The sequence below is a fragment of the Coenobita brevimanus genome, chromosome 93 (assembly GCF_032717465.1).
Source record: "Coenobita brevimanus isolate Jiangsu-jjx chromosome 93, ASM3271746v2, whole genome shotgun sequence".
NCBI lineage: Eukaryota > Metazoa > Arthropoda > Malacostraca > Decapoda > Coenobitidae > Coenobita > Coenobita brevimanus.
Genome location: NC_137046.1, coordinates 13,016,867 through 13,044,624, shown reverse-complemented (window position 1 = coordinate 13,044,624; position 27,758 = coordinate 13,016,867). Strand labels below are relative to the sequence as shown.

Genomic DNA, 27,758 nt, shown 5'->3' with positions numbered 1-27,758 from the left:
TTAATTTTATTGATTTACTTTGTGTAAGAACATCAGTATTCACTGTGATTCCTGTGTTTCCTGTAATTGTCATTTAGGGTCAGTTGGAAACTTGCTCCATTTCGCAATACCTGGTTCCGTCACTTCCATGGGAAACCATCTCAATTGATCTTAAGCTACCTATTATGAAGTCTGGTGCAGAGTATTTGTTTGATCATTTCTCATGTTACTGCGTTTTCGTGGCTCTTCAAAACAAGACTGCTAAGAGCGTCACACATGCCTTCAAAGATCATGTTATTTGCCCATTTACTACGCCATCAGCCATATTTGCTGATAAATGTTCTGAGTTCAACAACAATCTTCTTGTTGAGGTTTGTAAGCAGTATAATATCACTTACTGTAATGTCATTCAGCATCACCCAGCTTCCAGCGGCTCTGTAGAAAGACTTGAGGTACTTAGGTTCTCAGAGCACCTGTTGCGATAAATGGATAGGAAAAGTTGCTGTTTCTGTCAACAGCTTCATTACTAGATCCATTGGTGAAACGCCATTTTTTGTCTTATATGGATTTCATAAATCTCTGCCCTAGTCACTGTTGCTATCAAACCATAGTCCACTCTATAACCTGGACGATTATGTGAAATTCAAACTGTCAGACTTCCTGAGAATACACCAGCACATGAAGACTAATCTGGCATTTTCTAAAGAAGATATGCTACATCGCCAGCATAGCTCTGCCTCACCTATCAGTATTAATGTTGCAGATTTAGTGTTTGCTCGTTTCCATACTCACGCTTCTTAATTGCATGACAAGGATACTGCCCCACGCCGTGTGTTATTTCGTAGCAGAAACAAAGTTGAAATTATAGACGTCATCATCTGAGTAAATGGGTCCACGTTGATGATTTTAAGAGAACTCCCAGGTATTTCGACAGGAAGGAAAGTCGGGAAAGTAGTGCATCTTCCATAGCCTCTTCTTTTACAAGACCTCCTACTACTCCTCACAAGCCTCCTCCTTGTTCTAATTTTGTTTTTCCTTCATCACCTTATACTCTATCTGTTCATGAGTGTAGACAAAAACCTAACCGAGCAACTCACCCCACTGCGTCTTGTGTGTCTTTCTTCACCTGTCAGGATCATTTAGCTCACCTGAACATTAATCTGAATTTCTTTTACAGACAAGATATTGTGCAGAGTGTGGACAGCATTGTTGGAGCTTGCCGTGATCACTTCATATCTGGGTGATCGGGACAGAAATGAGGGCCTCCTCCCAGGGGCAATGGTAAAGCCATGGGGGGAAGTGATGTTAGTGGAGGACGTCATCTCTCTTTAATATAATCATCGGAGTTTGGTGATAGTCGCCCAAGAACTTCCAATATTTGCTAGTCAGCTGTCCACCACACGATCCCTACTCGCATCCTTGGTTAGCAAATATGTCAACGGATCTTTCTGGATGCTGCGTACGAACCATTTAAGTGGAAACTTGTTTGGACTGAAGAATTATTTGCTGGTTTAAATGATTCACTGGCCCCTACTGGAAGATCACGTTCTCGTGTAAAGCAAGGTCTTTTTATCTTGGTTCTTGGTGGTGTATTGGGCTTAGAGACACCTATTCAATATATCATGATCAATTAGAAACATCTGCTTTGGCGTTGGGGGCACAGGATAGGCTGCTGAATGTTCATCGTAATTTACTACGTAATATTGTCACACATATGAAATGGGCACACAATGATTCAAGTTTTCGGATGTCTTAATTAAACTGAATGACTTTCACTAAGATTAATGTTTCCAGAAATGCTGCATATCAACTACCATTTTCATTCATTGTCTCTGCTTCTCCAGCCATTAATACTGCAGGTTGAGATTTTTTTTACATATTAGTACATGCTGTCAGTGGTCATGCTACCCCTGACTTCGTTCCGATGTCAGGTCTTCCTTTAGTCTTGGAATGGGCTCCCACTAACTTCAGTCTTCATCAGAATTTCCCTTTTCCAAGTATTATCCTGTATTAGAAGCTGCCTTCCATTCCATGATGAACATGGTTCATATGCCTGTTAGTTCCTCAGCCACCTTTAATCTCTTCCAACTAATTCCCACTCCTCTGCATCTGTGTACTTTGAATCCTTTCTTCTGTCTCACGACGATATGTCTGTTACCTTTGTTCCATCTGATGTCTTACCTTCGTGTTCGCAAGTTGCACTGTCCCTTCGTCTTTGTCCCGTGTTATCTCACTAGTGTCCTCTCTCCGTGTAAGAATGCACTAATCCGTGACCTTTCAGTCAAAACTATTCTTCTGCATGTTCCTTCATACCGACTCCAAATATACCCAGTTTTCGAACTCACTTGGACCATGAGCACTACTTACAGTGTCATTAATTAGTGTTACCTGTCCAAACATCCTTCTCAAGTCACTTGAAGCTTCTGGTCTTTACATTGCTCCTGGCTATTGTTATCGCCCGCCTTTAGAAGGAGTCATAATGTTTTGGCCTGCCTCTGTGTGTGTGTGTGTGTGTGTGTGTGTGTGTGTGTGTGTGTGTGTGTTCCCATTATATCTCATGAACGGCTTGAGTTATCAACATGAAACCCTCAGGGTATCAAGATATGGCCAAAATCTTGGCCGAGTTCGAAAATGGGCACTCGAGGTCAAGGTCATGGTCGCCAAAATTGTTACCATAGGTCAACAAGTTTCTATCACCCGTATTTAGCAACATTATATCTCATGAACAGCTTGAACTATCAACATGAAACCTTCAGCGTATCAATATACGGCCAAAATCTTGGACCTGTTCGAAATTGGGCACTCGGGGCCAAGGTCAAGGTCACCAAAATGGCTACCAAAGGTCAACTAGTTTTTATCGCCCGCCTTTAGCACCATTATATCTCTTGAACGGCTTAAGCTATCAACATGAAACCTTCAGGGTATCAATATATGGCCAAAATCTTGGCAAGTTCGAAAATGGGCACTCGTGATCAAGGTCAAGGTCACCAAAATGGCTGCCAAAGGTCAATTAGTTTTTATCGCCCGCCTTTAGCCCATTATATCTCATGAACGACTTACGCTATGAACATGACAACTTCAGGGTATCAAGATATGCCCTAAATCTTGGACTTGGCCAACAGCATAATCTGGCGGGCGATTAGCATTTGGCTCCCGAATGCTTTTCTTTCATTCCATCAAGGTAAAAATCTCTCTCTACGTAACCAACACGCCATTATGCCATTCATTCTCATAATTTTGATATCTTTGTGCCTATCAATACCTTTCCCGTTTTCCTGTGATGTAAAATTACCTTCTCTCAATTGGACATCATTGATTACCTAAACAATTCCGACTTTATGAATGTTCACATGTTTTATATCCTTCATCACTCTTTCCTGAGCCCTCATTTTGTGTAACCTCCAACCGCGTTCACCTTAGTAGGATTCCTGATCATAGCGGTTCTTGTTCACTGGTGCGTCAAACGTATGAAAAACCAGACTCCAGGAACTTAGACAAGAAAATAAACTAAGCCAGGAAAAATAGTAAAATATATTAACTCTGGAAAATGATGGGAAGAACTGGAAGCCTGATCCTGAGTTTACGGTAGTTTAAGTGATGACAGCCCACTGCCCAGTCACCTCTGTCAGCTCCACAAACAACCACCAAACACACCACCGTCAACTCCCTCTCTACCTATGCAGTGTTGTTTTATGCGAAGACATGAAATTACTCGAGTTGTTCCTTCCTGTGGACGTTCATCGCAGTTATTTAAAAGGTGCTTTGAATATCCCTGAAAAGTCTAGATAATTTGGTTACATTTGATAATAATCTGGAAAAGACTCACCGCATTCTGGACGTATTGCGCTTCTTATTATGAAATTATTGTGAGACTCCTTCATGAAGACACTGAAAATTCTGCATAACCAATTATTACATTAATATACAGTAGTTTTATTATTTATCACAATAATGTATCAATATTTTTTATCATTCATACAACCATCTTAAAATCAACCTTGTATATTCACTAATCTTTGTTGTCACCTAGTTCATAGTTATTTACTCTAAGTCCATCATATTATTTTCTGACCTAATTACCATTCTCTTTCGTCTATGTATCTATTGCAAGACGCCTTAATCCCATACGGGGTGACCACAAACAAATTGCCTCCACGTTGCCATGTCTCCTACCATTTCACTGCCCTGCTCCCAACTCACACCCCCCTCTCTCATAAACCTCACCATTCCACCCCTTCATCTCATCCTTGGCATCCCCCTCCCTCTCTCCCCCTCCACATCACTCACATACACTCTCCTCGTCAGTCTCTCACTCTCCATCCTCTTCACATGGCCAAACCACCTCAATGTGTTTCTCCTAACTCATCCTATCACATCCACATCCACACCACAACGCTCCTGCACATCCTCATTTGTCAGCCTGTCTCTCCATGTGACTCCACATGCTACTCTCAAACAACTTTTTTCCACTGCTCTTACTCTTGACTTGTGTCCCTCCAACAACGTCCAAGCTTCACTTCCATACGTTAGAGTTGGTATCACAATACTATCATCTAGTGACTTTTTCACTTTCATGCTTACTTCCCTGTTTCTTATCACTGCTTTCAAGGAACCAACAACCTTTCTTCCTTGTTGTACCCTTTCAAGCACTTCATCCTCCAAACTTCCATCCTTACTCATCACACTACTCAAGTACTTAAACGTTCTCACATTTTCCATTTCCTCATCATCCAGCCTAACTGTACATTCACTGACTTCACGTCTCTTGAAGACAATAACTTTACTTTTCCCCACATTCACCTTTAGATTCCGTTTCTTACACACACTCCCAAACTCATCTACCAAGCCTTGCAGCTCCCCTTCATCTTCACTTAACAACACAGTATCATCTGCAAACAACAGTATGGGGAGTTTCTAAACACTGCCCTCTCTCATTAGGGCCACTCCAACATCCACTACCCTACCTTGTATCTCTTTTATAACTCCATCCATGTACAGATTGAACAACAATGGAGACATGACACATCCCTGTTTCAACCCAACCTTCAAACTGAAAAAATCATTCAGTTCACTATCCACACGCACTGCAGCCTTAGCACCCTCATACATACTCTTCACAGCATTCAACAACTTACCATTTACTCCATATATACTTAATACTTTCCACAATCCTTGTCTATCCAGCCTGTCATATGCTTTTTCCAAATCCATGAAGGCCTCATACAACTTCTTCCCCTTCTCTAGAAATTTTCCCACTAAAGATCTAAGAATGAATATCTGATCTACACAACCTCTTCCCTTCCTAAAACTCCCCTGTTCTTCTCCAACTAATACCTCAGTTATTTCCCTAACTCTGTCAATAAATATCCTACCATATACTTTTCCTATTACACTAAGAAGACAAATGCCCCTATGATTACCACACACTTCTTTTTCCCCTTTTCCTTTGTACAAGGGAATAATTATACCTGACTTCCAATCCCCTGGGACTCTACCTTCCTCCCAGGCCAATCTGCACATCTTCCACATCCATTCTACAGCCATCTCTCCCCATGCTTCAGCATTTCACCACACACTCCATCAATTCTTGGGGCTTTCCTCATTTTGACTTTCTTCATTGCTTCCACAACTTCCATCCTATTGATTTCTTCCTGTCTTCTCAAATCTCTTCTTCTCCCAGCTATACCCCAGCCACTTATTCTTGCATTAGTTTCATTCTCTATGTTCAACAATTCCATAAAGTATTCTCTCCATATGCACACTTTTCTCCCTTCTCCACTAGTAATCTACCGTTTTTATCTTTCACTCCCCGACTAATTTCACTGCCACCCTGTCTAACTCTCTATACCTCTTTCCAGAACATTTTCTTACATTCCCTCCACTTTACACTCAAATTCCTTCCAAATTTCTCATCCACTCTCTCCTTTCTCTTACTGATCTTTTCACCTCTCGTCTTTCGTGTGCACATTAAATCTATCTATCTATCTATAGCCCGACGCCCTAATCCCGCAAAGGGTGGCCGCAGACAAAACGCCTCCAAGTCACTCTGTCACCCACCATTTGACACATTAAATACACATTAAATGCACATTAAATACAATCATTTATTCCTTCACACTGATTCCACATGAACTACTCTCATTGTTTCATTAATTTAATATTTGACTTAACTTAGATATTTTCTGTTAAATAGTATACTCTTATTATTAGTATCATGGCCACCTACTACTCATACTTTTATATAATAACCTCTGCCAGCGAAGCTGGAGGATGTTATGTATTCACCTATGTTTTTTTCGTCTGTTTGTCCAGATGATATCTATAAAAGTTCTCAATGAATTTCGACGAAATTTGGTGGAAGAGTGGGCCATGAGCCAAGAAAGAATTCATTAAATTTGGGGGCGAATCCTGATTCGGATCCGGATCTTATGTATCCCGCAGAACATATCTAAAAGTTCTCAATGAATTTCAATGAAATTTTGTGGAAGCGTGGGCCATGGACCTAGAATGAATCGATTAAATTTGGGCGCAGATCCGGATCCTATGTATCTCGCACAATGTCTCCAAAATTTTTACGTGAATTTCAATATTTTGTGGAAAAGTGTGCCTTGGGTCAAGGAACAATTGATTAAATTTGGGGGTGGATCTGGATCCTATGAATTCCACACAATATCTCCACGGATCCGGATCTGGATCCTTTATAATGGCTATGATATTGGCAAAAGTATGCGCTCTCTGATTGCTTTCTAGCTTTCTTATTATCCACTTATATTTTCAAGATTATTCTAATATTTTAATTGCCTTTTAATAATCTCTGTTACTATCACGTCAGGAGACATACTGTCTACCCGGGGGAGAACTGTTACGTGTATACCTTTTGATGTATAACTAGTTGTATGATGATGTATATGCCTTGATGTATGCGAGTAGCTGCTGAATGATACAGTTGTAGGAATGTAATGCGTAGCTGCAGAGAGCCTGTTGTGACCTGATCAGACTATTTGCAAGTTCAGTAAAACGTTAGCAAAACGTGATGATCATGTGAACACTCTGCTGCCTCTCTCTTCCTGTGAGGGTAAATAGAGACAGGCAGTAATAGAGAAGGCACCCTGAGATTGGGGCGTCTGCAATGGTGTTGTAGCTGAAATCACCAATAAATTGTGAAGGTACTGTGGCAGAGTTTCCCAACCTGCATCTCCTGAGTTTGTCTGCCACACATCCACGGCTCTCACCTCTCAAAAATTTCATAAGGTCATCCAGCATGCTTTGTATTGTCTAGTGCGGCGCACGTCTAGCTGTTGTGATACAGCAGTTGAGAAAGAATGAATCAGAATGAATTCGCACCAATTGAACCACAGCTGATGTGAGTCGGGGTAGATTTGTCATGGTTGAGGGTTAGTTTTTCACTTGCGTAGCTGAGACTCCCCGTAATATTGATGTTTCCGTTGGTACTACGGCTGCTTTTGTTTGTTGGCTTGTTAGCTGCCGGAAAAATGTCTTAGACTGGCTTTGCCCTTAGCAGTCCATGGCCAACATATTATACATCTTCTTAGGCTAGTTCCTCTATCTCCTTGTCTTAGTGCTGCTTTGCCAACTTGATGGAATATTCGACAAACGGTCACTACGGATAGGGAGGGAGAGAGGGTGGGGAATGGTAGTTTTGGGTGGCGAGAGGTTTGGCACTCATGAGCAATAGGAAATTATGGTAGAATGTTAGAGGTGTTATGAATTTGATGTGCATATGGTGGACAAAACAAGAAATTTGACGACATCTATTCTTTAAGATGTGGGGCAATAAACTCTGTTTCACAGTTAAAGTAGTGTATTGATGGTGTGGGCAAATGAAAAGAATTGGTAAGAGACATCACGACAGGCCAAGAAGCATGCAGGTGGAAATGGTGAGATAAAGTATGAATAAGCGAGGTATGGGTTTTGAGGAAGTGAAAGAACTGCAGACTGATCGAAATGAACGGATGAAGCAAATATGATGCAGACACATATGTCATGGTCTGAATCTCATAAAATTTGACGTTCGACAAAATGCTGGGAGCTCCTACGTCTTATGAGGCTTTTTTTTTCTTTTTTAAAGGCCTGAAAAGTGAAAACAGCAATTCTGATAGCTTCAGTGAGTGAATAACTGTATGGCCCATGTCATTTGGCATTCAGTTGGTGGTCCTTTTACTCTTGTATTGTTTTGGATACCGCCTATCCGGTGTACTAGTGAGGACTACGATGGTATCTGTCTATATTATGACGTTCATAGTGACAGTGTCACTCTATTTGCATGTCTATCTATCTATCTATTGCCAGACGCCTCAATCCCGTTTGAGGTGGCCACAAACAAATCGCCTCCAAGTCGCCCTGTCCCCTGCCATTTCACTGCCCTGCTCCCAACTCACACCTCCCTCTCTCATATACCTCTCCACTCCATCCCTCCATCTCATCCTCGGCCTCCCCCTCCCTCTTCCCCCCTCCACCTCACTCACATACACTCTCTTCGTCAGTCTTTCACCCTCCATCCTCTCCACATGGCCAAACTACCTCAGTGTGTTCCTCATAACGCTTCCTATCACATCACATCCACACCACAACGCTTCTTTATATCCTCATTCGTCAGCCTGTCTCTCCATGTGACTCCACAGGCTCCTCTTAAATAACTCATTTCCACTGCTCTCTCTCTTGACTTGTGTCCTTCCAACAACGTCCAAGCTTCACTTCCATACGTTAGAGTTGGTATCACAATACTGTCATGTAGTAACTTTTTCATTTCCATGCTCACTTCCCTGTTTCTTATCACTGCTTTCAAAGAACCAGCAACCTTTCTTCCCTGCTGTACCCTTTCAAGCACGTCACCCTCCAAACCTCCATCCTTACTCATCACACTACCCAAGTACTTAAACGTACCCACATTTTCCAATTCCTCACCATCCAACCTCGCTGTACATTCACTGACTTCACCTCTCTCAAAGACCATCACTTTACTCTTCCCTACATTCACCTTTAGATTCCGTTTCTTACACCTCTCCCAAACTCATCCACCATGCCTTGCAGCTCCCCTTCGTCTTCACTCAACAACACAGTATCATCTGTAAACAACAGTACAGGGAGTTTCCAAACACTATCCTCTCTCACCAGGGCCACTCCAACATCCACTACCCTACCTTGTACCTCTTTTATTACCCCATCCATGTACAGATTGAATAACCATGGAGACATGACACATCCCTGTTTCAACCCAACTTTCATAGAGAAAAATTCACTTAGTTCACCATCCACACGCACTGCAGCCTTCTCACCATCGTACATACTCTTCACAGCATTCAACAACTTCCCATCTACTCCATATATTCTTAACACTTTCCACAATCCTTGTCTATCCACCCTGTCATATGCTTTCTCAAAATCCATGAAAGCCGCATACAACTTCTTTCCCTTCTCTAGAAACTTTTCCACTAAAGATCTAAGAATGAATATCTGATCTACACAACCTCTTCCCTTCCTAAAGCCTCCCTGTTCTTCTCCAACTAATTTCTCTGTTCTTTCTCTAACTCTGTCAATAAGTATCCTACCATACACTTTTCGTATTATACTAAGAAGTCAAATGCCCCCATGATTACCACACACTTCTTTTTCCCCTTTTCCTTTGTACAAGGGAATAATTATACCTGACTTCCAATCCTCCAGGACTCTACCTTTCTCCCAGGCCAATCTGCTCATCTTCCACATCCATTCTACTACTATCTCTCCCCCATGCTTCAGCATTTCACCACACACTTCATCAATTCCTGGGGCTTTCCCCGATTTAACTTTCTTCATTGCTTCCACAACTTCTATCCTACTGATTTCTTCCTGTCTTCTCACCTCCCTCCTTCTCCAAGCCATTCCCCAGCCACTTATACTCGCATTACTTCCATCCTCCATGTTCAACAATTCCTTAAAGTGTTCTCTCCATCTGCTCACATACTTTTGCATGTAATATCAATAATCTCTTACTCGATAGTCCTATTGCACTAAGACATATTAACGCTTCATTACTTAGTAGAGCCATTATAATAAATCCCAATATAATGCCAAAAGGTATACTACCAGTAAACAGACTTGTACTTTGAATATACCGATAACCCATTTTGAACTTACTAATCACTGAAATTATTTTTAACCAAGCCAAGAATATATTTATGGCCTCCAGCATGGACTAGGTACCCCCCCAAGGGGGGAATCACACCAGCCTCGAGCCGGCACATATCTAGCACGGCTCGGAATATGGCCTTGACCTTAACCTACTTTCACCAGTTTCGAAGTCGTATGAGACTTTCGTCCCTAGTACATACCTGTAAAATTTTGTGATGCTATCATGAGCGGTTGCAAAGTTATCGTGGTAACAGACACACAGACCTTGACCTACTTTCACCAATTTCGAACTCGTAGATTTGCATGGCTACCACACACCTGTTAAATTTTGTGATGACATCTTGAGCGGTTGCGAAATTATCGTGCCAACAGACACACAGATATGAACAAACTGAAAACAATACCCACAGAGAAGTTTTCATCCCTACTACACACCTGTAAAATTTGTTGATAGCTTGAGCGGTTGTGAAGTTTCAGTGGTAACAGACAGACAAACCTTGACCTAATTTCACCAATCACGATTTCATGATAGCTTTTTTTTCCCTACTACACACATGTAAAATTTTGTGATGGCATCTTGAGCGGTTGCGAAGTCATTGTGCTAACAGACACACAGACACACCCACAGACAAATTGAAAACAATACCAGCTTCGCTATTGCGGCTGATTAAAATTATAGTCCTACCTATACAGTAGTTCAGACACTTTAGCCTGGTAAAAGTCTCACCTGCTGTTGAGGGCGGGCAACAATGGGCTGTCTTTTGGAAGTCCAATGGCCCCCAGCATAGGAAGGATCTCTTCCTTAGCCTCATAAAAATCGCACCTGCCTGCTTCAACAAGGAAAGTTCATGTATTAGCGCTCTCTCTCTCTCTCTCTCTCTCTCTCTCTCTCTCTCTCTCTCTCTCTCTCTCTCTCTCTCTCTCTCTCGTCCTCGCGCCTTCCTTCAGTGCTATAGATTTGACACGTTATACTAATGTGGAAGGGGAATGGACGGCTGTTATATCGTATTGTGAATTGATAGACTAAAGGGAGGAAGAAAACAAAGTGGAAACAAAAACCAATGAAAAACTCGTGAAAGGGAAGGCCCAGGGGTGGAAGATGTGAGTGGATAATTTTATTGGGGAGTGCATTAAATTATAAAGTACACCACAAAACAATGTAAATTTGTCTATGCAGGGAGGAGGAAGGGGAAGGCAGGTATAGTTGTACCCGTGCTCAAGGGAAACAGCGAAAGAAGAAATTGTGGGAACTAAAGAGGGGTCTCCCTGTTTGGTGGGAGAGGTATGTAACTGAATATTGACTGAGGAAATGAAGACAACTGCAGAAAAGCTTGTGTGTGAAGATCACGGTGCATAAAGGGAGGGCAGGGGAGGTGTTGATAAGATACTAGCACGAGCATGTATGGCAAAGATATTGTTGGAAGTCTACAGAAGGTTTTCTATAGCATTTATGGGTCTATAGAAGGCACGTATTATGGAGGTTGATCGTGTTGTTGTTGTGACACCAAGTTCATCTGGAACGTGAACCCAGTGGACTGCAGGCTCAAGTTCCCCTACTCTCATCATCATCCTCTTGAGAGAAAGGGAGGAAGATAAAGAACACTCATATACTCTGGCAGCTGAGCCAACTGGTTATATCAGTGCCACCACGGGAAGCCATCCCTCTCCAGCTTAGTAGTGGAATTTACTAAGAGTATTTTGGACGCAAAGAAAACATATCAAAATGCTACAGATTATGATAAGACAAAAACATCTGTGAGAGTGAATGGTGCATTAACTGGTTCAACTTGCTTGTTTGAAACAGTCTGTGTCATGTCACCGTAACAATTTGTTGTATGTATGGATGAAGATAAGTGAAAACTTAAATCTAGATCACTTGGTAGGTGAGAATCTTAAGAGAGAATGAAATAAATAGGAAATGGTTGCACTTTTGTATGGAGATGATGAAATACTAATGGCAAATGTAGTTAGTCTAGTAGTGAAATTTGACAATTTTCGAAAAGATGTAACTTTAAATGGTTGCAGAGAGACACAGACACGAAAGGCAAGTTGAGACATGATGATATTGAAATGGATGCTGAAGGATTTAGACAGTTTATGAAGTTGAGGTTTTATATGAGGTTAGGATGCTACAGCTGATGGATATTATTTACGACGAAAATCGAGATTATTTTTCTTTTAGGTTGACTGGAAAATACATTTCATGAATCACCTTTATCAGAGAAGTCCTGTGCAACCATAACGGTAGTCCTGGAGTTTAAGAGGACAATGACGTGTGTGCCGCGCCTCACGTGCTTGTCCAGGTAAATGCCCAGTTCAGAGACGTAGACGGGCTGGAAGCGTCCCTCATGCCGCAAGTCAGCGATCTGACGCAACAAGCCACTCTCAGCGTCCTAAGAAACCACCTATTAATGCTAATTACGTAAGAGGAACATTCCTACGGAACTGATATTAGTTGTTTTATACTGAAATGGAAGTTAAAGAAGAATTATGTCACACACACACACACACACACACACACACACACACACACACACACACACACACTCACTCATATACATACACTTGTGTGTGTATATATATATATATATGTGTGTGTGTGTGTGTGTGTGTGTGTGTGTGTGTGTGTGTGTCCATATCCCTGACCACCTTGGTGAGAGTTCCAACATATTCGCCTATTCCTTACAACTAATTCTTCTGCTTATGCTGTTAATGTTTGCTCTCCGTTTAGTTCCTCCGATCACAGCCTTATCACCTTAACCCGTCATATCGTTCCAATAAGGCCTGTGGATCCGCCCATGAAGTGGCGGTTGAAGCACTCTGGAGCTGCTGATTGGAAGGCCCTCAGTCGGTACTTCTTTGATTTTTCCTGGAATGAATTTTGCTTCCATGGCTGAGAGCTATCTGAGTGTGCCTCGCACTTTACAGAGGTTATTCTCTCAGGCAGGGAAGCTTACATTCCTCTCTCTTTTCCTGTGACTAATACAAAGAAACCTTGGATTAATCCTGTTTGTTCTAACGATGTGCACAAGGATAGAGCTTACAAAAGGTAATTCTGCAAACCCATCCCTAAATCTCATCTCTTTTATTCTCTGATCGGAACAGTAAAAATAATTTTATTTGTACTAACCCCGCCAAGGGGGGGGGGGCACCCTGACGTGGTGGCGGGGCTTGAAGCATGTCTGGTAGTGCCACATACTCTGAGGTCCTGAGGGTTGAGCGATGCTGAACGATGCTACCTGCAGCTAGCAACACACTCCTTTCGTCCCCAGTTCTGGCTAGATGGGTGGCCAGGTTGGGCCCGACCAGGTCAATCGGCTGGCCACTTGTTGGCTAGGGTCAAGTGGCAACTGGGGGGGCAGATGGCTCCTATCGTCCTGGAGTCACCCTTGTCCAGGTCCCTTAGTGGTTACCTGCATATACTCTCTCACCACCTCTGTGGTCACCAGTGGTGTTATCCCTGGTATATGACCTCCCCTGGTTGGACTCTGTAATGGATGGAGGGGTGAAGGAATGATGTTCTTTTGCTGTTATTCATGGCTTCACTCAATAATAAATCTGTTGACAATGCTGTATCTGTCCTTGGATATTTTTCGGACTCTTCTTCCCTTACTGCCACTCTGGAGCCATTCCTGGCCCTGCAGACTATCCTCCTCTGCTCCAGCATTCAACTGGAACTGAGAGGAAGTCACATCAGGTTGGTTCGGCTCTGGGGTTTGGCCCAGAAGAAAAAGTACCAGAGACTTACGCCAAATATCCAGTGCTGAAGTCCTCTGTGGGTGGATCAGTGCAGGATATGGATATTTTTCATTTACACCGTGCCATTCTATCAGCTTGTGAGAATGAACCCAAAATCTTGTCTCAAGGAGATGGAAACATCCTTATTGAGATCTCCTTCTCAGAGTAGAGTTCCCAGTTAATGACTTTGACCTTGGTTTCTGGTGCAGATGTTATATGTGTTCCACATGCTATGTTTAACCAATGTAAGGGCGTAAGTTTTTCACGTGACCTCCTCCGATACTCAGAGGCACGGCTGTTAGAGGAACTACGATCTTCTGGTGTGGTGACTGTTGAGCGACCGCAAAAGAAAAAAGTTGTGTCTTAACCCTGACTCCGATCTTGCTTCTGACATTTGATAAGTAAACCTTACCTACTTCTGTGAAGCTGGCTTGGCTGTCAATTTCTTTGATGCCATACATGCCCACCCCAAAGCTATGTTTCCACTGTCTAGGCTATGGACATGTTAGCCGATTTTGCTGCCTTGTCCAGTATGCCTGAAGCTCCATCTATACCCAGCAAATGTCACCGTGGTTCTTCAAATTCCTCTGAGCCTCAATTCCGGCCTCCTATGGCCTCTGTTGTCGAACCTTGTGTCGACCTCTTTCCTGTTCCCTCTGCCCAGAAGGATGAAGGGTCTAGCCAGGTGGAGGCTGAAATTTATGGTTCGCTTGTAGTCAGGTCCCCAACTGAGGATAGTGTAGTGCAGACTGACGGTGCTTCAGTTCTGCTGCAAACCATATCATCCTCACAGGGTCCTGGTCCTGTGGACTCAACTTCTGCTTCTGGGGCATCTAGTGGTGGCACTGGCCGTCATGCATCATCCAGGGTGGCCTCCCAACCATCTTCGAAGCAAACCGTTGTTCGATTTCAGAGGAGGAGTGTTGTAACACTTTCTTCTTCCTTGTCCCCACGTATCCCTTCGGATGTTCGACAGTGAGTGCTGGTTTCTGGTGCTAGGCAGGCTTTTCCTGAATGTCTTTCTAAGTATCAACCCAAACCCGTTTGCTTGTCAGGAGCTGTATAGTCCTGCACCTTACCCTGATCTACCCTCCACTATAAGGCATATCATTCAATGAAATTGTCAGGGTTTACGTGACAGCTGGGAGGAACTGTGTCATCTTATAGTACAATATTCTCCTGTATGCATGTGCATCCAGGAGACCATGGTTGGTGATGATGTTCCTTCCAGTCCCTTTGGATACCATGTTTTTTATTCTGATGCTGTGCCAGGCCAAGGTCGTCATGGAGGTACTGCAATCTTACTTTGCCAAGATATTCCATTCACACACCAGGCCATTGCCACTTCCCTGCAGGCTGTTGCTATCCAGGTGTTTTTACACCTCTGGTACACAGTTTGCAGTCTTTATCTTCCTCCTAGCACTACTGTCGAAAGCGAGTATCTGGAACACCTTATTCATGGCCTTCCTTATCCCCTTCTGTTACTAGGAGATATGAATGGCCATCATCCATCATGGGTTAACAGTGAGGCCAACCCTAGGGGTGAAAATGAGTAGCTGGGCATTTTAAACTCCAATAAGATGACTTGTTTCCATAGCCAGAGTGGAACTTTTACTGCCATTGATTTGTCCTTGTGCTCAGCTGATGCTGTTCTAGATTTTAAGTGGGATGTGTTTGCCAGGCCTGTATGGCAGTGACCATTTCCCACTGCTCATAATTGCTACTGAAGGTGGACTTCAGTCTCATCTTTCTCGCTAGCTTCTGGATAAGGCTGACAGGCCATGATTCAGGGAATTAAGTTCCATTTCCCTTTTTGTCAATGAGTTTGGCTGTCTTACTGAGGTGGTGTCATGTTTCACTGACGTGTTACACTCTGCAGCCCTATTATTTATTCCAAGAACGAGGGGTCAGTTTCCTAAACGTCCGGTTCTTTGGTGGAACTGTGAGTGCAGTTCTGCAGTGAGAGCGGAACGAGTAACTTTCTCTCGACTTCCTCGTCACCGTGGGGATCCTCAGTACTTGGTGGCATATCAGAGGGCACGAGCTCACATGAGGCTGGTTTTAATGGAGGCCAGGCATTCATCCTGGAAGGGTTATGTTTCCCACATCAATTCGAGGACTTCCCTCACTCACCTGTGGAACCAGATAAGGAAAATTTCAGGAAAATTTACTGTACCCTCCCCTCCTGTTTTATCCGCAGCAGGTGGAACTGTGGCTGATCCTTTTGCTGTTGCAGAGTTGTTTGTCAAGCAATTTGCCAGTGTGTCACAGAAGGATGCAGATACGCCTTCGGCTTGCGACCATCGGTGCCTAGAGTCTCATGGTCTCCGTTTTGCCTCTTCTAGGGGAGAATCTTACAATGTTCCATTTTCTGTTTCTGAACTCAAGGCGGTTCTGCCACAGTGGCATGATTCCTCTCCTGTTTGTGATGATATTCCTTATGCTTTTTTACGTCACCTGTCTGATGAGTCACTTTCGTTTTTGCTTTCATTATTGAATAAGATCTGGTGTTCAGGTGAGTTTTCCACATCGTGGGATGTTGCTGTAGTTATCCCCATCCCCAAACCAGGTAAGGACCACCTACAGGCGACGAATTATCGGTTTCTTTCTCTGACTTCTTGTATATGTAGTTCTGGAAAAGATGGTCACTGTTAGGCTTGTGTGGTTTTTGGAGAGAGGTGACTTCTTATCCCCTGCCCCATATGGTTTTCAAAAAATGCGATCTACCTCTGATGCACTAGTCCTTAGAATCATCTGTGAAGCTTTCTTCACTAAGCAACACCAGGTCACGGTCTTCTTCGATCTGGAGAAGGCATATCATACTGCCTGGCGTCATGGCATCATACTTTCTCTTCATGAGTTTGGTCGTCATGGGCGCTTCCCTATTTTTATTCAGCAGTTTTTATCTAACCGTTTTTTAAGTGTCTGAGTGAGAGGAATGCTTTCTAATGTCCGTGCATTAGAAGATGGAATACCACAAGGAAGTATTCTTAATGTTACTCTCTTTGCTGTGGCCATCAACAACATAATCAGTGTACTTCCTGATGGTGTATGAGGCTTTCTATATGTCGATGACCTCTCAATTTCCTTCACCGCATCTGGAATGTCACTGATAGAGAGGAAGTTGAAGCTGGCCCTCAATAGAATTTCTGACTGGGCAGAGTCTCGTGGATTCCATTTTTCTTTAACAAAGACAGTGGCTATGCATTTTTGTTGTCCTTGGAGTGTTCACTCATACCCTGAGTTGTATCTCTATGGTCGAAGAATATCCTGTGTGGAAAACATACGATCTCTGGGTCTTCTGTTTGATAGACAACTAACCTGGGTTCCTCATATAGGTGGCATGTCTAAAAGCTTTGAGTCTTTTGAGTGTTTTGGCTCATACCTCATGGGGTGCTTAATGTCAGACCCTCCTCCTCTTGCATAGGTCTCTTATTCTTCCTAAACGTGAATATGGGGGTAAGATCTACTGCTCTGCAACAGATGCCCATCTCTGGTTGTTAAATTCTGTGTATCATGGTGGTGTAAGTCTTGCAACCGGAGTATTCAGGTCATCCCTGATTTCAAGTTTGTCGAAAGATGCTGGTTTACTCCCCTTAGATTTGCAACGCCAGTCGTTGATGATGAGGTGTTGGTATCATCTTCACTGCATTCCAGACTCAATTTCTTGTGCCATCGTTTCCCAGGATTTCCAGTCTTCAGTTTATGACACCCGTCCTAGTTTCCTGAAGCCCTTTGGTTACAGGGTCCGGTCTATCGTTGTAGCCCTCTCTGTTCCGAGACTGGCAGCTTGTCCACATCGGATCCTAAGGGTGGGTTCTTGGCTACTCTCTCATGTGACATTTTGTAGGTCTGTTTTTGGTAAAATGGGTTCACTTATCTCTCAGGTGTCCCTCTCTCTCTTTTTAGAACATGCCTCCACTCCTTAAGGTTCTGTCCCCTTCTATACTGACAGGTCTAAGACTGATACTGGACTGGGCTTTGGTGTTGTCTTCCCTTCTTTTAGTAGGGGTGGTAGCCTTCCTGATATTATTCAATGTATACAGCGGAACTGACTGTGATTTTATATGCTCTCAAAATCATTTTTACCCTCTCTCAATCTGTTTTTGTGATTTTTTGTGACTCCTGTTGTGCTCTGCCTGCATTGGAGTCTTTTAATGCAGCCCATCCATTGGTTTTATCAATTTAAGAATGGCTTTTTCTTCTTGGCCATCGTGGCCGTCATGTGGACGTCTACTTGGTTCCCGCACATGTTGATGTGGTGGGCAATGACAGGGTAGATACATTAGCTAAAGCTGTATCTTCTCAACCACACCCAACTGACTACCTGCTTCCTGCTTCTGATGTAACACTTTACGTGCAGTACGTGATTCGTACGTGTTGGCAGAGACACTGAGATGGTGTTGCTAGTAATAAGCTAAAAGAAATCTTTCAGAGAGTGGTGTGCCAAGGGCTCTTCCCTCCATGTCTCGGTAATTGGAGGTGGCTTTTGCCAGGCTTCACATTGGGCACTCTCGGCTTACACATGGGTTCCTGATGAGTGGTGAGACTCACCCGTACTGTGATGATTGCCTTGTTCCTCTTACTGTCCATCAGTTACTGGTCGAGTGTCCAAACCTGGGGGACCTACGTCAGAGACACCTCTGTAGGCATAAGCGGGCAGATCGTGTCTACTGTCTGTCCACGATGCTTGGTGGAGCCTCTGGCACTTTTACTGATGTTCATAGTTTTCTTCAAGAGGCAGACCTCCTTCCATTTTTATAAGTAATTGGTATTTTATAAACTATTCTTCGTTATTTTCAGTGTTTTACTTCTACTAACGGATATTAACTTCATTATTGAATATGCATTTTTTTATTTGTGATTTCTTTTACCTTGTTGTCCAGCGGCATATGACCCTGGCAGTTGCGCTGCCAGATTTTATATACATTCAATCAACATACGGAAAGAAAGAGAGAGAGAGAGAGAGAGAGAGAGAGAGAGAGAAAGACACACACACACACACACACACACACACACACAAGAGAGGCACCAGGCAGGCAGGGCATGTCACATCGCTCCGCATCTCGCCAACCTGGCCAAGTGGCCACACCTATATTGGTATCTTTATATGAGTCAAGGTCTGTACCAGGTTAAACTAAATGGTGTCCTAATATAAAAGAGGAAGTTTTAAGTAAGACTGTTGTTCAAATAGCAATATAAACCAAGTAGTGCAGGAATGCACCCAACAGCGTCAGCTGATTGTTTTGTCTGCACCAGTGAATGTAACTAGAATCTATGCTCTTAGTAACACATGATATGACTGTAGCACCAGTCGAGCAGGGCAGTACTCCCGAGGTGGATGGAAAGCTGATGACAGGGAGTGCTGGAGCTCCCGTTTCATCAGCCCTCAGGACTAGTTCCTGACCATCCCCCTTTGCTGAACTTTTTCAGTGTCTCAGTTACACAGAGAGTAGGCCAGCATGCTCTCCAGTACAAATTTCTCTAACTATCTTCACCACACTGCATGCACAGTACACACTACACTTCCTATTCAAAATTTACCAAAATGGCGTCGTCTTATCAAGCCTCGGAGTCCCCAGGGGGGGGGACCATAAATGCCCCCACCATCTGCCCGTCTCCTGGTGACGTCTCAGGGTGCCTGGAACCACGGTCTGACTCTCTTCTTCTTCATTTCTGCAACATTCGCGGCCTTTCCTCTAACTTTCGCTCTGTTGAGCACCACCTCTCCTCCTCTAAACCTCACCTTCTTTTTCTAACGGAGACTCAGCTGTCTGAGACAACTGACAGCAAACCCTTTTCTGTATCCTCCTACTTTCTCTATACTCATTTCAAAGCCAAAGGTGGCTGTTGTGTATATATACGCAACGACTTATCTTGCTCTCGTGTTCCTGAACTTGATTCTTCTGAATTCTCCACACTCTGGCTTCGGCTTTCCTGTCATTCTCTGACTAAATATATCTGTGCTGTTTACTTATCCCCTACTTCTACTGACTATCAAAAATTCTTCGACTATCTTACTTCTACGATGGAACACATTCTATCCATTTCTCCTTTCTCTGAAATCTCCATTCTTGGAGATTTCAATGTTCACCACCACCTTTGGCTCTCCTCTCCTTTCACGGATCCACCTGGTGAACAAGCCTACATCTTTTCTATCCTTAATGGCCTAGAGCAGCTTGTACAGCACCCTACCCGTATCCCTGACCGCCTTGGAGAGAGCTCCAACATACTTGACCTCTTCCTCACAACTAATCCTTCTGCTTACTCTGTTAATCTTTTCTCTCCGTTGGGCTCCTCCGATCACAACCTTATTACCTTAACCTGTCCTATCACTCCGGTACGGCCTGTGGACCCTCCAGTGAAACGTCGTCTGTGGCATTTTGGAGCCGCGGACTGGGAGGCCCTCAGGCAGTACTTCTTTGATTTTCCCTGGAATGATTATTGCTTCCATGGCCGGGAGCCATCTGAGTGTGCCTTGCGCATTACGGAGGTTATTCTCTCAGGCATGGAAGCATACATTCCTTTCTCATATCCTTTGACTAATGTAAGAAAGCCTTGGTTTAATCACGCTTGTTCTAATGCTGTCCGCAACAAGGAGAGGGCCTACAAAAGGTACCGGAGCCAACCCACCCCTGAATCACATCATCTTTACGTTTCTGCCCGGAATCGTGCTAAGTCTGTTCTTCGCTCTACTAAAAATAATTTCATCCATACTAAATGCTCTCAACTCTCCAACTCGAATTCTTCCCGCTCCTTCTGGCATCTTGCCAAAAATCTTTCTAACAACTTTACCTCATCATCCTTCCCTCCTCTTTTCTACTCTGATGGTTCTGTAGCTATTTCTTCTACTGATAAAGCAGATCTCTTCACACAGACTTTCTCCTCCAATTCTACCTTAGACGATTCCGGTGCTGTTCCTCCATCACTTCCCCCCTCTGACTTCCTCATGGCTGACATTAAAATTTCTTCAGTTGATGTATTTTCTGCCATCACTGGCCTCAGTACTAACAAGGCATGTGGGCCGGATGGGGTCCCTCCTGTTGTTCTCAAGAACTGTGCTTCTGTGCTTACACCCTGCCTAGGCAAACTCTTTCGCCTTTGTCTGTCAACTTGTACCTTTCCTTCTTGCTGGAAGTTTGCTCTCATTCAGCCAGTCCCAAAGAAGGGTGACCACTCCCAACCCTCCAACTATCGTCCAATTGCTTTAACGTCCTGTATTTCAAAAGTTTTCGAGTCAATTCTTAATAGAAAAATTTTAAGGCATCTTTCCTATCACAACCTTCTTTCTGATCGTCAGTATGGGTTCCGTCAGGGACGCTCCACTGGCGATCTTCTCACCTACCTTTCAGACTCCTGGTCATCCTCCTTTCGGGACTTTGGCGAAAGCTTTGCCATTGCACTTGACATCTCTAAGGCTTTCGATCGAGTCTGGCATAAATCTTTAATTTCCAAACTGCCCTCCTACGGTTTCTATCCTTCTATCTGTGCCTTCATCGCAAGCTTCCTTTCTGGTCGTTCTATAGCCGCTGTTGTAGACGGCCATCGTTCTTCTCCTAGATCTATCAACAGTGGTGTCCCTCAGGGCTCTGTCCTATCACCAACTCTCTTCCTTTTATTCATCAATGATCTTCTAAGCTGTACATCTAACCCTATCCACTCATACGCTGACGACTCCACCCTTCACCTTTCCATTCGGTTCCCGCAACGCCCATCTCAACAGTTACTTCAACAAGCAAGGGATGAGGCTATGGCACACCTAATGTCTGATTTGGCTCGTATCTCTGACTGGGGTAAAAATAATATGGTTGTCTTTAATGCATCTAAGACTCAGTTCTTACACCTATCAACCTGACAAAATCTTCCACAGGTATACCCACTAATGTTTAATAATATTCAGCTTAATCCTGCATCATCCTTGAACATGCTTGGGGTTTCATTTACTCGGGACTTATCTTGGAAAGATCATATTACATCTCTTGTAAAATCTGCTTCCAAGAGATTGGGTGTGCTAAGCCGACTCCGCTCTTTCTTTACCCCTGCACAATTGTTGACTCTATACAGGGGTTTTATCCGCCCCTGTGTGGAGTTCAACTCTCATGTGTGGGGAGGCTCCCCACATACAGCTCTTCTCAATAGGGTGGAGTCAAAGGCTTTTCGTCTCATTGACTCTCCTCCTCTTACTGACTCCCTTCAACCTCTGTCTCTTCGCCACACTGTTGCATCTTTATCTCTTTTCTATCGCTACTTTAATGATCACTGCTCCTCTGAACTGTCTGCTTGCATTCCTCCACCTCTACGACGGGCGCGTAGCACCCGTTTGGCAGCAAACTCTCATCCTTTTTCTGTCCAACTCTCTAATGCAAGAGTTAACCGTTACTCCCAGTCTTTCATTTATGCAACAGGTCAGCTCTGGAACTGTCTCCCTCTGTCTGTATTTCCTGCTGCCTATGATCTCCAGTCTTTCAAACGCAGTGTGTCCAGGCATCTCAAAATGATTGGATCTTGAATTTGGCTCTATATTGTATTTTGTTTTTCTCTTGGAGGGAACTGTTACTGCGGGCTCATGGCCTTTGGTTCCTTCTTCCTCGCATAAAAAAAAAAAAAAAAAAAAAAAGCTTTAGTAAAGCTAATTTGGAAAAGAAAAGAGATAAAGGTAGAAAGCAGGATGATGATTTCTATCAGGAACTGGTTGAAATGGAGACATACAATAAGCTGGTAGAACGGGTAAACAGACTGGAGGTGGCATTTCAGAATGAAATGGATGAAATTAAGAAACAGTTGCACATGCAGAAGGAGGAAATAGAAAAATTAGGAAAGGAAGTCAACAAGAAACACACAACAATAGGTGACCTGACAGTAGAAGTGGGATCACTTAGAAGGAAAATTAGTGAAATGGCATGTACCGTAGTCAACCACGAGAGTATCATGGAAGAGTTCAAAAATGATACAGAAACAATTAGGCAAGTAAGCAAACTGATAGATCAGAACAGTGATACTGAGGAGAAGATAACACAGGTGAATGAAGCGATGCAAAGCTACAAAACTGATGTGGAAACCACTGATGCTGAAATAGTGAAAGTAAAGAAAGACTTAGAAACAAGGGTTGAAGAAAAAAGCATTGAAAAGGAAGTGAAAAGAATAATCTAAAACAATCCTAAATTGGTCAGAGATTCAGCAGATTTCAACAAATCTACAGTAATCATTGGTATAGAAGAGGAAGAAATGAAAAACAAGATCTCGAAAGACAAAAAGATGGCATGTGTAATGAACAAATTGAAGGAAGTATCAGAGGAAATCTGTAATAAAGGCATAGCGGAACACAAAAGGCTATGGTAATATGAGTGAAATAAGTCAAGGCCCCTAATGGTAACCTTCCAGAGTGTAAGCACTGTGGAGGAGGTACTAAAAAATGCAAAGAAATTCATGGAAAAAGAGAAATTCAAAATGTATGGATAAAAAGATGCCTAACTCAAGAGGAACTGGAATTACTAAAAGAGAAGAGGGAGGAAGCAAAAACAAAGAACGAGGGAAAATCAGAGGAAGAGAAGAATACATATTTTTACAAAGTTATTGGATTGCAGGTTCGAAAGTGGTACATGACTAGGAGGGAATAAAAAGGAGAAAGGTAGTAGACCCAGGTCATGAGACATTTGTAAACAAGATGATTAAGTTGATGTACTCAAATGTAGATGGAATGGTATCTAAATTATTAGCGATGAATGATTACATCAGAGAAAATGAATCACATATAATATGACTAACTGAAACAAAATTAACACCAAGGATATCAAATGACATCCTAAATTTAGAGGAATACAATATAAGGAGAAGAGATAGAAACTTAATAAAAAAGGAGGAGGAATTATAATATTAACCAAGAAAAATCTAAAAGTCAAAGAAATAGAACTAGATATACCCTTACAGGTAGAACTGATTGCCGTAGAGACCAATACATCTGAAGGGAAAGTAATTGTAGCAGATTTATACATGCCACCCACATCAAACACATGGGAAAGAGGCGAATATGAGGATCTGGCAGAGAGTACAATTCAGAGCTTAAAAGCATTACTACATAGAATGGAGGATAAATCGGAAAGAAATATACTAACTTGAGATTTTAAAACAAATATAAATTGGAATACTCCAAGATATAATATGCCAAGAAAGCAGTTGGGACCAAAAGCTCCTGGATCTCGTGCAGGAGTTTTTCCTAACGCAACATGTCTAGATCTTATACTTACTAGGGAAGAAAACGATATTGACAATTTAGTGTATCACCCTCCATTCGGCAAAAGCGACCATGCAGTACTAAATTGCAACATCAGGATTGCATATGACATAGTTAACAACCTAAAAAGGGAAACTACCATGACCTAAAGAAGTACTTCTTAGAAATAGATTGAGAAAAGGAGCTTAGAGGACAAGACTTAAATGTTATATGTAAAAAATTCTATGAACTTTATGAAATACGAGTCCAGAAGTACATACCACAGCACAAAGAAGCAGAAAATACAGAAATGATTTTATACAGAATGTAAAAAATCAAAAGAAAAAATATATTTTGTGGAACAGATACAGAAGACACAATAGTGAAAGGGCATATAACAACTATAAACAGGCAAGAAAAGATTATACATGAATAACGAGGGAAGCCCAAAGACAGTTTGAGAGGGACATCATAAATAAAAGTAGTGATCAACCGAAGCTATTTTACAGCTACATCGGATGCAGAACCAAAGTAAAAGATAAAATACAATCCATTATGGATGACGGGATCACCTACACACAAGAGAAGGATATTTGTGAAGCACTAAATATGAATTTCCAATCAGTTTTTACAGAAGAAAATAATTTTGAGAGGGATGATATGGAACATGCATGCCCACACATATTACCAGATATACAAATATCAGAAAAAGAAATACAGGAGGAGTTAAGTAAATTAGACAAAGAAAAAACAAATGGTCCTGATGAAATTTCATGTTATGTGCTACATGAATGTGCAAAGGAGTTAAGTAAACCATTATCTTTAATTTTCAAGGAATCCTTGGGACAAGGTAAACTACCTGATATTTGGAAGAAAGTAAACATTGTTCCCTTATTCAAGAAAGGGAATAGACAAAATCCACTCAACTACCGACCAGTATCACTGACCAGTGATGTAAGCAAGATATTAGGAAAGCTGACAAGAAAAGTTTTGGTAAATGATATAGAAGAACACAATATTATAACAGAGAGACAGTTTGGTTTCAGAAAGGGAAAATCATGTGTTATTAATCTGTTGAGCTACTATGATAAAGTAACAGAAACATTACAGAAATGAGAAGGATAGGTGGACAGTATCTATTTAGATCTCAAGAAAGCATTTGACAGAGTACCACACCAAAGACCTTTATGGAAACTGTACCATCAAGGAGGATTCCGAGGCAAACTGTATTGTTGGATGCAAGATTTAAAAAAAAAAAAAAAAAAAAAAGGGAAATGTGAACAATACTAAGAGGAAAATACTTATCATGGAGGGAAGTGGCTAGCGGAGTTCCACAGGGCTCAGTGTTGGCACCAGTTATGTTTTTAGTGTATATAAATGATACAGATAGCAACATCGGAAATGAAAGCTATCTAAATATGTTTGTCGATGGTATAAAAATACAAAGCAGAATTACTAACGCAGACTCTTGTAAAGAGCTACAAGAAGAATTAAACTTCATGAATGGAGCAATACATAGCAAATGGAAGTCAATGTGGACAAGAGTCATGTAATCAAGTTTGGTAAAAGTGAAAAAAGACTTAAGTGGGGTTATAAGTTAGGAAGTAAAACCCTACACAGAAAGAGAGAAGGACGTAGCTGTGATTATCAATAACAAACTACAAGGTACGGAACATGTATACAAATATGAGAATAGCATTCACATACATAAATGAACACATGCTAAGAAAGACAATAACATCATTCATCAGACCAACCCTGGAGTATGTGGCAGTAGTCTGGAGTCCTCACCTCAAGAAACACATAGATAAGATTGAAAAAGTTCAAAGGGCCGCTGCAAGAAGGGTACCAAGTTTAAGGGATCTAAGCTACGGAGAAAGACTAGAAAAACTGAAGCTACCTACACTACAAGAGAGAAGGAAAAGAGGAGACATGATTATGCTATATAAATGCATATCAGGGAAGGAGAAAATACACATAAATGATTACATAACTTATGGGGATGCATCAGCAACAGGACACTGCAAAAAAATGCATAAAAAGAGAGGCAAAAATGACTTAAGGAAATTTAGTTTCGCAAATATAGCAATTGATCAGTGGAATGCACTACCGAATGAAATAGTGTGTGCCAAAACAATTAATAAATTTAAGGAAATGTACGATAAAAATGGTTTAAGACACGGGACAGTACGAGCTTGACTCATTCCTGTAAAGATACAATTAAGTAAGAACAGTTAGATAAGAACACACACACACACACACACACACACACACACACACACACACACACACACACACACACACACACACACACACTACTTTTATAATAAATAAAAGTAGTGATCAACCAAAGCTGTTTTACAGTTATATCAGAAGCAAAACCAAAGTAAAAGATATAATACAATCCATTACGGACGAGGGAATCACTTATACACAAGAGAAAGATATTTGTGAAGCACTTAATAAGAATTTCCAATTAGTCTTTACAGAAGAAAAAATTTTTAGAGGGACTATGTGGAACACGCATGTCCACACATACTACCAGATATACAAATAGCAGAAAAAGTAATACAGGAGGAGAAAAATAGATTAGACAGAGGAAAAGCAAGTGGTCCTGATGAAATTTCATGTTGGGTATTACGAGAATGTGCAAAGGAGTTAAGTAAACCATTATTTTTAATTTTCAAGAAATCCCTGAGTCAAGGTAAACTACCTGATATTTGGAAAAAAGCAAATATTGTCCCCTTATTCAAGAAAGGAAATAGACAAAATCCACTCAACTACCGACCAGTATCACTGACCAGTGTTGTAAGCAAGGTATTAGAAAAACTTATAAGAAAAGCTTGGGTAAATCATCTAGAAGAACGCAGTATGATAACAGAAAGACGGTTTGGTTTCAGAAAAGGAAAATCATGTGTTACTAATCTGTTGAGCTACTATGACAGAGTAACAAACACAATACAGGAAAGGGAAGGATGGGTGGACAGTATCTATTTAGATTTCAAGAAAGCTTTTGACACAGTACCTCACAAAAGACATTTATGGAAACTGTACCATCAATGAGGAATTCGAGGCAAACTGTTTTGTTGGATGCAAGACTTTCTCATAAAAAGAGAAATGAGGACAGTACTAAGAGGAAACTACTCATCATGGAAAGAAGTGACTAGTGGAGTACCACAGGGTTCAGTGCTGGCACCAATCATGTTTTTAGTGTATATAAATGATATAAACAGTAACACTGGAAATGAAAGCTATCTGAATATGTTTGCAGATGATGCAAATATACAAAGGAGAATTACTAACACAGACTCTTGTAAAGAGCTACAAAAAGAATTAAATAAACTTCATGAATGGAATAGTACATGTCAAATGGAATTCAGTGTGGACAAGTGTCATGTAATCAAGTTTGGTAAAAGTGAAAAAAGACCTGATTGGGATTATAAGTTAGGAAATAAAACCCTATATACATCAGAAAAAGAGAAAGACCTAGGTGTGATTATCAATAACAGACTATCTCCGGCTGACCACATCAGCTAGAAGGCACGGAACATGTATACACTGCTTGCAAATATGAGAATAGCATTCACATACATAAATGAAGACATGCTAAGAAGGATAATAACATCATTCATTAGACCAACCCTGGAATATGCATCAGAAGTCTGGAGTCCTCATCTCAAAAAGCATATAGACAAGATTG

The 27,758-nt window shown here is 41.9% G+C and overlaps 1 protein-coding gene across 1 annotated transcript in view; it reads right to left on the bottom strand.

The window, feature by feature from the left end:
- Positions 1 to 296: 296 nt before the first annotated feature.
- Positions 297 to 27,758, bottom strand: part of LOC145412362 (glutamate receptor ionotropic, kainate glr-3-like) — a 178,225-nt gene continuing 150,763 nt past the window's right edge. The window contains exons 9-11 of the mRNA XM_080282251.1: positions 12,323 to 12,503; positions 10,838 to 10,937; positions 297 to 414 (exon numbers count right to left, since the gene is read on the bottom strand). Of these exons, the coding sequence (XP_080138377.1) occupies positions 297 to 414; positions 10,838 to 10,937; positions 12,323 to 12,503 (399 nt within the window). The remainder of the gene's footprint in view (positions 415 to 10,837; positions 10,938 to 12,322; positions 12,504 to 27,758) is intronic.